Consider the following 12,339-nt stretch of genomic DNA (forward strand, 5'->3'; position numbering starts at 1 on the left):
CAAATATTTTTTGTCTTTCCTTTAAAAAAAAAAATCCTCCTGTCTTCCCTCTACCATAGCATTTTCCTACTTTTAAAGGTGCCCATCCCCCACAGCCCCTCCCCCACAGCCAAGAGCATTTGTCAGTCCTTCCTTTCTTCCCACCCAAACCACCTCAGAACGTGCCTGTCACTTGTTTATGAACATATTCTTAAAGGAATCTGCAATTGCTCTTGTCATCAGAGCCAGCTGCCCTGGCTGCTGTAAAGTGTGGAGACCCTCCATCTCCAATCTCTTTTTACAATAAAGAAGCTCCAGTGTGTCCTAGAGGATATTAGCTGAACATGTATTAATTGATGTTAATTAAATATAGCCAACTGGGAAGCTGTTGGTTTGGTCAATTTTTTTTTAATTTCATCATTAACCTTATTAATGAAAATCTCCCCCCCCTAATAAATCATTCTGGCTGCTTCTGTGTCACAATAAGCCTAACAGGGCAAAGTTCACCGTCATCTTTAAATAGGAAAGGACAGACTAGAAAGAAGGGAGAGAGCTCCAGAGAGAATGGGAGACTCTGATGCCAGAGTCAAACCCTCTGAGGATTCTATTGCTTGCAGTAATAAAACCCATGCCCTAATAGAGACTCCTCTGGCTTAATTCTGGTAGCGACACCCCAGGAAGAGATACCTAAAGACCCTGTATTCCAGGACTTTGGTTTTTCCCGTTGAGCACAGAGAATTTCCTCAGCCTCTTTTCCAGTTTCTAGGCCAATTGTGTTGATTTCCCCTCCTCCCAAAAACATCTTCCAGACCCACACAAGCGGCACAGCCCAGGCCACCCTGCAGGGTGGCAAGCAGGCTCCCTAGCTCCTGTGAATTTAAGGGCAATAATGAAATGTCCCCTGTTTAGTGACCCCTGTTTAGAGATGAAAGTTGAGTCCATATCCTGCACCCCCCTCCACCTACCCTTTTCCCCCACCTTGCAAATGGCAAGTGGCAGAAATAGTCCTAGGTGACAATAAGCTTGTGCTGGCAGTTTCTGTTTTCACGCCTTTCAAGGAAAAAAAATGCTTTAAAATAAATCATAGCTTGGGAACTGTTTACCATCCTTCACACCCACCGCATTTCTTTAAAAAAAAAAAATACAGTAGACTGTGAATGGTGGCTTCCACAGAGAATTGTTACTGAAACCAGGAAGGGGGGGGGGGGAAGGAACAGGTCATGAAGCCATTTTCCCTTCCTGTGGTGAAAGGTCGTAATGTGTGGTATTTCATGGGTTTATATAAATCTTGGTTTAGGATGCTGAACAGACCCAATAATACATGTGCTTTTGGCAAAGAAATCTATTCAGAACCCCATAAATCAGAAGTCCGAGCGAACAACAGCGCAGAAACATCTAATTGCTCCAAGAATCGGACTCTCCTTTCCTTAAAAGTGAGATTCTGGTAAATTCGGTTTGTATCTACAAAGTTAGAACTCAAAGTATAAAAAATTGCAGTGGGCAGCCCTAGGTGTCTGGAAGGAAAAGGTTCCTCAATCCCTCAGCCAATCACTCCTCCGGCAGCAGACACCTTGTATACTTTCTGCCTTGCACCACTAAGAAATCTAAAGCCTGTCAAAGGCAGAAGAAAACGCCAGGGATGCGGGTCTCCGGTACAGGCTGTGTGAAAATGTTTAACTAATACCATGCGCACCACCAAGATTTGGGCTATTTTCTCTTGGACTGGGACTGGGTCAAAAATGTGCAAGGTCTGTGAGCAACCTAGAAACAAGAGGGTGGGCGGGAGTTGGTGGGGGAGCCGGGGACCGGAGTAAGTCGAAGAGCCCCCTCCGCAAGCGCTGGGCAGTGCGAGCCAGAGATGGGGGATGGGGCGGGGAGGGGGAGAGAGGGTGGTTGAGAGCGAAGGAGGTGTGGGGACAGCGGGCTGATCCTCGCGGGTGGCGCACTTCCCAACGACCTCTCAGAGCTACCGCCCTTGAGGCTCGCCTTCTCCGAGGGCTGGAGAGCTCTAAGTTGGCCAGATCCCAGCGGCCAGTGGGAGGCGCTGGATCCAGGAGGCGGCGGAGGCCGGGATGGGGTGGCTGAATAGTCCTAAAGGTCCCTCTTTGGGAACAACAGGAAGCATGCAGCAGAGAGAAAGTGCAGAGCAGTTTCCAGCAGGCATCCAGGGCAATGAGCTAGAGTGCTTGGTACTGAACTGTGGAGGCGGCAGTGTGTTATAATGCCCGGCTAAGGCTTGCTGTGGGTGACTCTGGAAGGGTCAGCCAGGAGACCGCGAGCACTGGGCGTCCAATGCGATCAAAGGAGTCATAGGAGGCTAGCCGGCGCGCCTTGGGTTGTGGGATAAGGGGCGGGGGAGAAAGGGTTGTCCTTAGGCGGGGAGATACTGATCTGGCCGGTGTCACTGGGAGGGGACGCGTGTATGTCTTTGTGTGGGTCAAAGCTTTTCTATGTAAGGCCGAGCCCTAGGGTGGATCCGAGTGGGAGTAGACTGACTCCCTGGTAGGTAGGTGCAGGATGACAGAGAGAGAGAGAGAGAGAGAGAGAGAGAGAGAGAGAGAGAGAGAGAGAGAGAGAGAGAGAGATCAAGGGCAGCGAGGTCTGCGGGTTCTTCAGTGTGTGTGTGTCTCAGGCCCTGTGGCTCAGCACTGGAGACGCCTGGCACCCACAGGAATGCAGCTTCCCTCGGATCCCCAGGCCGCCTCTTGTGCCACAAGGAGGTGGCCGCCAGGAAAAAGGGGGAGAATGGGGGTAGAAACCCGCCTAGCCCAACCCAAGGCTCAAACAAAGGCCAATTTATCTGATCTTCAACAGGAGGGCCCGGGAGTCGGGCAGGGCACCGAGGAAATCACTCAAGCCCTGCCAACATGCCCTGGGCCTCCGAGCCCTTGCAGGGAGGTCTCAAGATGGAGATCAAAAGTACTGGGGGTCCACGGTAAAGAAAATTAGTTCTGAAGTCGGCTTAACTCATCTTGGGGGCATTTGACAGAGGACTAGGCAAGTGAGTAACAGAATGGGCAGGCACAGGCGACTCCCACTTCAAGGCCCGGGCGAGCGGGGTCTGCCAGCGCCAAAATGGAAGGACGAGCGCTTGGTACACACAGGAAGAAACAATGGAAAAGGAAGGAAGGTGAGAGGGAGGGCAAGAGAAACAGATATTTTTAGACTTTGCTGAGGATCTGTTATTTTTACATCCTTGGGCGCAGGACTGCAGGGAGTTAAATTCCCCAGGGAGAATCCCCGCGGTGCCAGGAAAGCCCGTTGCGACTCACTTGTCAGAATATTTTTTTTTTGTTCACTGCTCCCCATCCAAGTTTAAAAAAAAAAACAAACCAAAAAACAAAACAAAACCTCTCAATTCAAGAGACCACTACTAGTGAGGCTCATATTGGGGGATGAAATCCTAAAACCAGGTCCCCACCCCGTATCCTACCCCTCCACCCCCTCCACTGCTGCACTAAGCTTTTGGCTTAGCAGCAAACCAGCTTTGGTGTCCTTAACAACCAGCAATACCCCAGCTTGGGGTGAAGGGTGGTGATTAAAGAGCGTCCCTCTTTTTCCCTGAGAAATGTCCGGACCCGCCCTTCCCTCCACTCACTTGGCTGAATCTGGGGTCGGAGGTAGTGTAGGAAACCACACACGCCCCTTTCCACCAGGGACGGGAGCAGGGAGAAGACGTCCACCCTCTCTGAATGCCAAAATGGAAAGAGTTTCTTCCAAGTACATTTTTGACACTCTTGGGAAACCAGTGGGTGGGAAATTTGAGGGGGGTGGTGGCGAGAATGCGGTGGATGTCCCCCCTCCCCCCCCCCCCTTGCCAACCTTCCCAAATACACACTGGGGACAGGCCTGCGACCACCAGAAAGCCAGGTCCTGGAGATCAAGACCAAGACCTCAGAAAGCTCTGGGCTTTTGGGTAATGGGAACTACTGAACTCTTTGCAAGCAAAGAAAGAAAAGCAGAAAATAGATACATACCCTCATCTCCTTCTCCATTCTACTCCGTGCCACTACAGAAAACAAAATGGGGTGGGGCCTCCCCTAACACCACCGTCCCCCCACAGGTGGGGTGGACTGAGGACAGGGGATAAATATTTTGGAGATAAATTTCTGTTTAGGCAGGGTTCAGTAGCTCAGGCTGCCTGGAAATGTATGTTTGCCATCCCCAAGGACCACCGAGTTCCAAACGAGTGGGTTTGGTATCACTTGTGGAGAGAAAGAAAAAGAGACAGGAGAACAAATGGAGATAGATGGCTGATGGGAAGGGAGCAATGGGAAGAGACTGGAGAGACAGAAACTGACTTGTCAGTGGCCCAAGGGCACACAGCTTGCCTGTTCGGGTCTGGCTGCTGGAAGGGTCCTCTCTGAAATCCTGAGATGAGAAGATGCAATTTTTCATGTCCTAATGCCCCTCCCCAAGAGGGTTCTTTTGCCACATTTATTGCAGCTGATTTCCTAGCTGTGGAATAGTTTCCCATAAATCTAATAATTTCCAACATTACACGTTCTTTGGTGTCATAAGGAAATAGATTTAGATGGACCAAAAGACAGCCAGCCACAAAGATGCCTATCATCCAGGCCTGGGGACACAGCACTGGAGCTATGCTGTAGCTCTGGGCATAGGCGGGATGTCTACATGCAGACGTGTAAGGCTGGCACAAATCAGAGGCCAAGCTGCTGCAACTCCCTGCCTTAAAGATGGCTTCGCAAAGAAATTCTAGCAAACATCCCATTTCTGACCGTTTGGAACTTGCCTTGCCACTGTTATGCCAAAGCAGAGCAGGAGATCCTCAAAGAGGCACGAAGTACGGATGCCGGTGAAAGACAATTATAGTAAGAACCTTCTCACGTGAAATGAAATCAATATAGGGCTTCCCCTCCCCCCCTTTTTGAAAAGGAATTCTCCCCACCCCCATATTTCTCCTTTGGCCTAGTGCTTTGGGCTCTCACTATTGTTCTGAATCCCTACCGTATTTTCTTGACTGAAAGAACCTGGCCAGATTTATAGTCATACACATTAGCTCTCCAAGGCTTAAGACACCACTTGCTCCAAACATTTCAGATTTTTGAAAAAAAAAATATAAAAGGAAAGAGAACACATTTCCTTTGCTTCTCCTTTCTCATCTGGGAATGCTCCTTTCAAAAGGACCGTTCTTTGTCTAATTGCAATACACACGCTGATGGGGTGATGGGGGGGCGGGGATGTTCCCCTGCAGAATCACCTTGAGCTTAGAATTCCAGGTTATTGAGGGATTTCTGTTGCCTTTTCTCTCCCTCACACGCTGTAGGAAAAATTTAATTTCAATATTCCTTCCAACCCAAAACATTTGGAGTTATAGTTAATATCATTTAAATGGTTTTGTGGTTAGGGGAGAAAAACATCCTAAACGTGATAGGATTATGAACAGGCCATATGTGCAGACAGATACATGCAATAAAGTATCCAATACAAACACATTTCTGCAATCATACAGCTCCTGACTTCCGTTTTGCGTTGTTGGATTTCTGGAGAATTCATCTGTTCTTAACCGTCTGCATATAGCCTCACTAGCCAGTTATCAGGGGGGGCCAAAAAGGAGCAGTTTTCATGGTCGAAATAATTTTATTTATCCAGAATATACAGTTTAATTCCTCTATCTACACTTATTTACACGGTTAAAATAACATCGAAAAAGTCTTTTGAAAAGTTGAGGTCATAGATTTCAAGGCACCATTGATAGTGTCCACAGTTGCGCAAAAAAAAAAAAAAAAAAAAGGTTCTTTTCGTAAAAAAAGGGGCGGGGTCTTTTGAAATGCAATAACTTACATGCAAAAAAAAAAAAGCTTTACAAATGAATCTTTTTTGTTTCCATTGTTCAAACATCCCCGTATGGATTCCTTTCTTTCTGATTTCTAAACCAGTAAAACACTGTAGTCCCAAAACTGAGCAAGAGAAAGCAAGCACCCCGTCTAATAAAGCGTCCCGGAGGCCAGGGCCAGCGGGTGCTGCAAGGAGCCCGGCGGTGGCAGGTGGGAATTGATTGTGCTGGCTGCGCTTGGGTACCAGGAAGCCGAGTTCTCCAGGTAGCTGGACGCGGGGGATTGGTTGGAGGTCGGAGGGTGGGCATGAGGGTGGTGGCTGAGAGAGCGGGATGAGCCCTGGGGCTCCCACACCGCTGGTGACTGTGGCGAGTTACACGCCATAGGGTCGCTGGAGCTGGGACTGTGCTCCGGGGGCACCTCCCCGTTTTTCATGATCTTCTTGATCTTGGATCTTTTGTTCTGAAACCAGATTTTCACCTGGGTGGGGAACAAAGGCAGATGTTACGGGGACACTCGGAGCTTGCCCGCGCCTTTCCCCGAGCGACGAATGAAGGCTCTTCTGGCCCTGATAAACTACCAGCAGCAAGCCGCCTATGGCCGGGCCGGGAGTTTCAGCCTCTGCAACGGGAGGGACCCGCAGAAGGAGCCCTGTCCAGCTCAGCTGGAGCCGGCTTCAGCCACGGTGCGAGCCCAAGCCTTTGTCTTTTATTCATTCTAGTCCTGGTTGCACGTGTGGGTCTGTGCACCAATGCACTGGGGAAGATACCTTTCCTGCACGAAGGCCAGAGTCCCCGGGGCGGGGGGGGGGGGGAGAGGGAGTGGGTCAAACTGTAGGTGCACTGTGTCAAGGGAAAGGAGAGATTTTCCAATCTCATACCCGACTCCCTTCAGTCCCCTCGGCTCTGGGAGGCCAGACTCTGCCTGAAGCTCTCTGGGCGGCGACTTGAACATTCCTTATTCTAGGCCCCAGAGGACTGGAGTGGGAGGGAAAAGAAGGGGGGGGCAATCCAGGAGGGTTTCTCCGTACAACAGCGCCCCCCACCTCGCGACCTTCAGGCTGCTGAGGCTTCCAGCTGCTTCAGGGACAAGACAGACCCTGCCACGATCCAGGCCTTTGCTTGGCTGGAGACCCATCACCAGGCCAATGGTGCCTGGCAAACTTCACATTGTGAAGAGACCCAGACATTTCTCAAGAGCGCGGGACAGATTTCCCCCCCAGAAATACCCCTTCTCTTGCTTTCACTATGAAACCTTGGTCCCCAGCCCTTAGTGGCTAAAGCGGGGGTAGAGGGGCGTGGGGAGCTGTGGTGGGGAGGACTCGGGACAAACGACGAATCCCGCGCCCATCGCCACGCCACGTGGGCCTGGCTCATGGAGGGAAAGATGCAACGGTTGGTGTCTTCCTATCTATAAATTTCTGCAAAGTGCTAGAGAATCGGCTCCAGCCAGTCGGGACGGAACCAGCAGCCCAGCCAGGTTGGCAGGCGAGGCGGGGCCGGTACCCGGCGGCGGCCGGATTTACCTGTGTTTGCGTCAGTCCTAGAGAGGCGGCCAACTCCGCGCGTTCTGGCAGGGCGAGGTACTGAGTCTTCTGAAACCTTCTCTGTAAAGCGGCCAGCTGAAAGCTGGAATAAATAGTCCTGGGTTTACGAACTTTCTTTGGTTTACCATTCACCATCCTCACCTCTGGCTCCGCCACTTCTTTCTCTAAACAACCAAAACAGACTAGGTTAGAGCTTCCGGGCAGACAATGGCTCTCTTGCACAGGCCCTCAAATCACTGAGGTTTTGTTTGTTTTGAAATATGTAGTCATCTTTCTCTTTCCCAATATCACAACCTTGGCTTTTCAAACCCCAGTGAAATCTGTCCCTTCCTCAAATCATACATAGAAGAGCTGGCGAGTCTCCGACTAATAGCCACTGTGCGTGGGGCACTTTGTACACATCAGGTTCTTCGATTTAGGGATGGAACCCTTCGGAGATGCTTTTTTTTCCCTCTCATTTTTACCTCCTTGCATTCACCTTGTACGTTTCTGGGACGCAATAACCACTCCACTCCCAGGGCGTCAAGCGAGGAGGCCCCTGGGCCGTGACCCCGCTTCTGTCGGCGTCTGTTCGGGCGCCCGCAGAGGCTAGACGCTTGGGCAGGGAAGACGCTAGCCAAGGTCTCCAAAGTTCAAAGACTGACAAGCGAACTATGTTCCTTCACTACAGCGGCAAGCGGTTGGTCGGGGCTGGGGCAGACAGAGAGCCGATTATGTAGTCCCCATAATCTCACTGCAGATCTGAGAGGGCACAGATGTGTCTGGTTTCTTTCACAAATAGACTTAATATGTTCTTGACCAAAAAAAAAAAAAAAAAAAAAGAAGAAGAAAGAAAGAAAGAAAGAAAGAAAGAAAGAAAAGGAAAGAAAAAAGAATACAGAGCACAGAGGCAGCAAGAGGAGCACACTCAAACTTCAATCAACAATGTAAGGATGTTTTCGTAGTAAAGGGGAGGCAACAAGGAAGAATTCTCACAGTTATAAATGTACCCCACTGGGGTCCCGTGAATCCGTGTTTTGCTAATGTGCCCCGAGGCCGCATGACCCCTCCCCCCTTCGGTCCTGAAAGGCGTGGAAGAGCCTCTGTGTGAAGCTGCGGCCAGAGGAAGGGTGGAGAAGGAGAGAGGGTTGTGGTCTCCACTCTACTGGAGTAGGGGATGCTAATAATAGCAACTTTATTAATGTGTCGGTGAGGGGAGCTAAAACTTCTCCACTGAGCCTTCGTGCTTCACAACCTCCCAAGCTCTCTACCCCACTATAATTCTCGGAGGAAGTTTCAAGGTGGACGGAAAGGGGGTGGAGGGTTCTTGCGGGGAAGAAGGAGGCAGACAAATTCTAGGGCTCTCGATGGGGCCCGCGGGGGGGGGGGAGGTGATCCCTCTAACAACGTGAACTCTCAGCAACCCTCCGCTATTTTAAATGGCTTTTTTGTCTTTGGAAATACCTTGGATAAACCGCAAAGTTCCCTGCTCGCTCTTCTGTCGGGCTGCAGCCCTCCAGCCCTCGGGCCACCCGGTGTGCAGCCGGCACCCTCCCGAAGAGGCCTCGGGGCGCTTCGCAGGCTAATCCAGACTAGATCTCACCAACTCAGCACGCTCACCCAGAATTCCAACTAACTTTCCTTTTATTACGCAAACACCACTGGGGCTGCTTCATTCTTTCTTTGTGCCCCCCACCCCGACCCCCCACCCCAATCCCTAACTTCTTTCCAGCCAAGCTGGCTTTCTGGCTAGGCCAGCTTTGGAATCCAGCTAAGGAGGGACCCTCGAGGGGCGCCAGAGGGAAAACACCCGATTAAACCTCTTCAAAGGTTCCTCCACTGACCCCCCCCGCCCCCCCGGCCCAATTGCCTGTGTGAGATGCTGTCCTGTTTGCATCTCAGGCCTCCACTTCCTTCTGCGAAGCACCCCGTGTATGGGTGCGGACAGCGTGGCCCTCATCCACCACCCAACTTGGCGCCCGCGGGGTTACGGATGCCCTGGGTACCTGCCTCCCGCCCCCGCGCGCCTACCTGGCTGGCTGGTGGCACTCGGGACGCGGTTGTAGGCGCCGCCGTACTGGTGGTAAGGGCTGGCGTAGCCGTAGTCGGCGTAAGCCTTGGCCGGGTAGCCGGCTGCGGAGCCGTTCACGCCGTGGTACTGGTACTGGTAGGGGTTGAGCGCTTTGCCGTAAGAAGCAGAGGTAGGAGAGCAGTAGCCGTGCGGGGCGGTCCCCGCGGGACTGTAGTAGTCAGAATCGGTGGCCGAGGACTCGGGCAAAGTTGGCGATTCCTGAGACGGGTGGTGCATGGCGGCGGACGTCGGGAACGGAGCTTGGAAGTCGCCGGATCGGATGCTTGGGACTCTTCTGTCAAACACTCCTGTCATAGCTCCCGGGCGGTGGCTGTCCTTCTACTGCGGCGGCCACTGCTGCCTGAATTAGCTGTGGAGCTGCTCTGGTCTAAGCAGACATGGCTGTGGGAGCGAGGGAGGAGGAGGAAGAGGAGGAGGAGGAGGCGGTGGCGGCGGCGGCGGCGGCGGGGAGGAGGAGGCTGAGAGTCGTGGAGGCTCTGTCTCCCGCAGGCTGACTGCTGGCTGAGGCGCAGCACTGCCTTGGTTAAATCCTTAATTGTGCTTACGCACAGCGGGGTGGATCGGGTTCCATTGGCCAGGGCCTCGGGAGCAGAGCAACACCCTAACTCGTCCAACTAGTTTTAGCACAACAAAGCATTGCTTAAAAAAAAAAAAGGAAGGGGGGGGCGTACAAGGAGTGTGTGTGTGTGTGTGTGTGTGTGTGTGTGTGTGTGTGTGTGTGTGAGAGAGAGAGAGAGAGAGAGAGAGAGAGAGAGAGAGAGAGGGAGAGAGAGACTGTTCGTGTTGTTGCCTGTTGGGGGAGGGAGGGTCTCAGTCGATCTGTTTTTAGTGAATAGCTGCAACAAACCAACCACTTCCAGGGCCCAGCTCTGCAGTTTGAAGACAAGAGTGTTCCAATCAGCTATCTCAAAAGTACACGTTTAGAGGATGCGACCCATGATACTCTTGTCTTGCTTCACAACTACCTGTCCTCTCCCCCTCCTCGGAAGGAGACTGTACACTGCAGTGGGAATGTGTGCGAAGCAGGAGGAGGAGGAGGAGGAGGAGGAGGAGGAGGAGGAGGAGGAGGAGGAGGAGGAGGAGGAGGAGGAGAAGTGTTAGCTGGCTGTGCGACCAAACGGAGAACAGCATTGTTTTAGTGGGATGTTGGAAAGCAAGTTGCAACTAATTTGTGTTGAAAAGTTGTAAGTCGGAAAAGAGATTGACATGCAGCAAGCACCTTAGCAGAAGCCGATTTCTCGAGGATCTGTGGAGATGTTCAAGAATCTAGGTGTCCGTTTAGTTGTCAGAGGCAACCGAAGTCTTCACAGGGACCGCCAAACATCAATGTCTCATGTTCCTGAATACCCTGCCATTGCCTAAACTCTCTTAGTTTGTTTTCCTGAAGAGCTGAGCAGCCCTACTTTTGCTCAATTACCTCACCTACTTGGAAGCTTCTAGAATGGCTTGGGTCTCAGTTCAGGAGCCAGGTTCGTGCAAAGGTGAATTGGTTGGGGTGTGTGACCTATAGTGCACCGCCAGACCACGAAGTAGGCAGGGAACAAAGACCACCTGGGAGTTGGGTTTTGATCACTGATGATCCTCTCCTGGCTCCCTCACCTTCATACACCCCCAGTCCCTCTCGGTTCCCTAGGGTGGGTTCTGTAGTACCCCCCCCCCATTATTTTCTGCCTCTTGGACATCTTAGTTTACATACAAAGGGAGCAGCCTTCAAGATTCATACATTGTGCACAGGCCACCGAAAGAAGTTTATTTTGCTTTCGTGGGCTTTTCCTTGAGTTGTGGTTGATGGGGGCTTAGGAATGCATCATGATGCTCACTCATGCCCATGCTCCATATCTAGCCCCCACCCCCAAAAATGAGGCTTCTCCTATTCTCGGCCTCCCTTTGTCTTTCTCTTGGGGGTGGGGGTCCCTGGCCAGGAAGCCAGGAGTGTCATTGAATATTTAGGGTGGAATCTTCTGTCTCCTCAGACCTTTTTGCCAGTGGAAGAAGTGAGCAATCCGCCTGAGTTCTGTCTAAGGTTACTTTGTTCTTGTTTTGGCTACACTGCTAGGAAGGCCTCTGTCTGTCAGAGAGCTGGAAGCAGCATGTCGTGCCTCTCTGGGGTCTGGAGTTGCAATTGGAAGCAGCATCATGTGTGTCAGTGTGTACATGGGCCCTGTAAACCCACAGCTACTGTGGCTTTGCCTTGGCTGGACAACTTCAGCTTTTGTCAACTTGAGGGGGCTAGCACACAGCAGGGCCACCCCTCCCTTCATCTGGAGTCCCTACTGGCAGCCTTGGTGCCTCTAGATTTGTCTTCTGACACAGATGTGTGGGTCCAACAAACATTTGCTGTCCCTTGGCCCTATTCCACACCTTTGATTTTTATGTGGCTGTCCAGGCTCTAGATTTGTGCTGAGTGTCTTCAAGGAGGCAAACACACTACTGGGTAGTGATCGCCTGGTCTGCTCTAAAGAGGCTCACCTAATCTATGGAGCCTAATGATGCAAATCTGTCTTCCAAATCAATGCCTGGGGCTAGCCAAAGTGTTTAGAGGGTTTTGTTTTGTTTTGTTTTGTTTTGTTTTGTTTTTTTAAAGGTATAGAGAGATGGGTGGTCCCTTCACTGCCCCAATTCTAGTCACTGGAGATTTAAATGCAATGACATTTAAATGGGGGAAAGGTCAGCATGGTCATCAGCAGCAGAATGAATCTAAGAGCGAGTGCTCTTAGGACTCGGCGAGAAGGCAGCTTCCCATGAACCTGATAGTGGCAACTTCAGATATACTTCATGTTGGTAAGATCATTCTAGATCTTGCCAAATTTACTTGCTGCTTCCTTTTATCAGTGGAGATATGCATACACACATAGAGATATACACACATATATTATTGTACATGTGTGTATATTGCACACATATGTGTATGTAAATATATACTACACACATACATATATTTATGA

At 51.0% G+C, this 12,339-nt stretch overlaps 1 protein-coding gene across 2 annotated transcripts; it reads right to left on the reverse strand.

Moving 5' to 3' along the window:
- Positions 1 to 5,927: 5,927 nt before the first annotated feature.
- Dlx5 (distal-less homeobox 5) lies at positions 5,928 to 9,688 on the reverse strand. 2 transcript variants are annotated; one of them, XM_052172425.1, is made up of 3 exons: positions 9,334 to 9,688; positions 7,303 to 7,487; positions 5,928 to 6,257 (listed from the first exon to the last, which is right to left on the reverse strand). In XM_052172425.1, exons 1-3 carry the CDS (start codon positions 9,686 to 9,688, stop codon positions 5,928 to 5,930), a joined length of 870 nt encoding a protein of 289 aa, XP_052028385.1. The 2 variants fall into 2 exon arrangements, with proteins under 2 accessions (XP_052028385.1, XP_052028386.1); XM_052172426.1 differs by lacking the exon at positions 5,928 to 6,257 and having other exon boundaries at positions 7,320 to 7,405.
- Between the last annotated feature and the right edge of the window lie 2,651 nt (positions 9,689 to 12,339).

This window comes from Apodemus sylvaticus, chromosome 2 (genome assembly GCF_947179515.1).
Source record: "Apodemus sylvaticus chromosome 2, mApoSyl1.1, whole genome shotgun sequence".
Taxonomy (NCBI): domain Eukaryota; kingdom Metazoa; phylum Chordata; class Mammalia; order Rodentia; family Muridae; genus Apodemus; species Apodemus sylvaticus.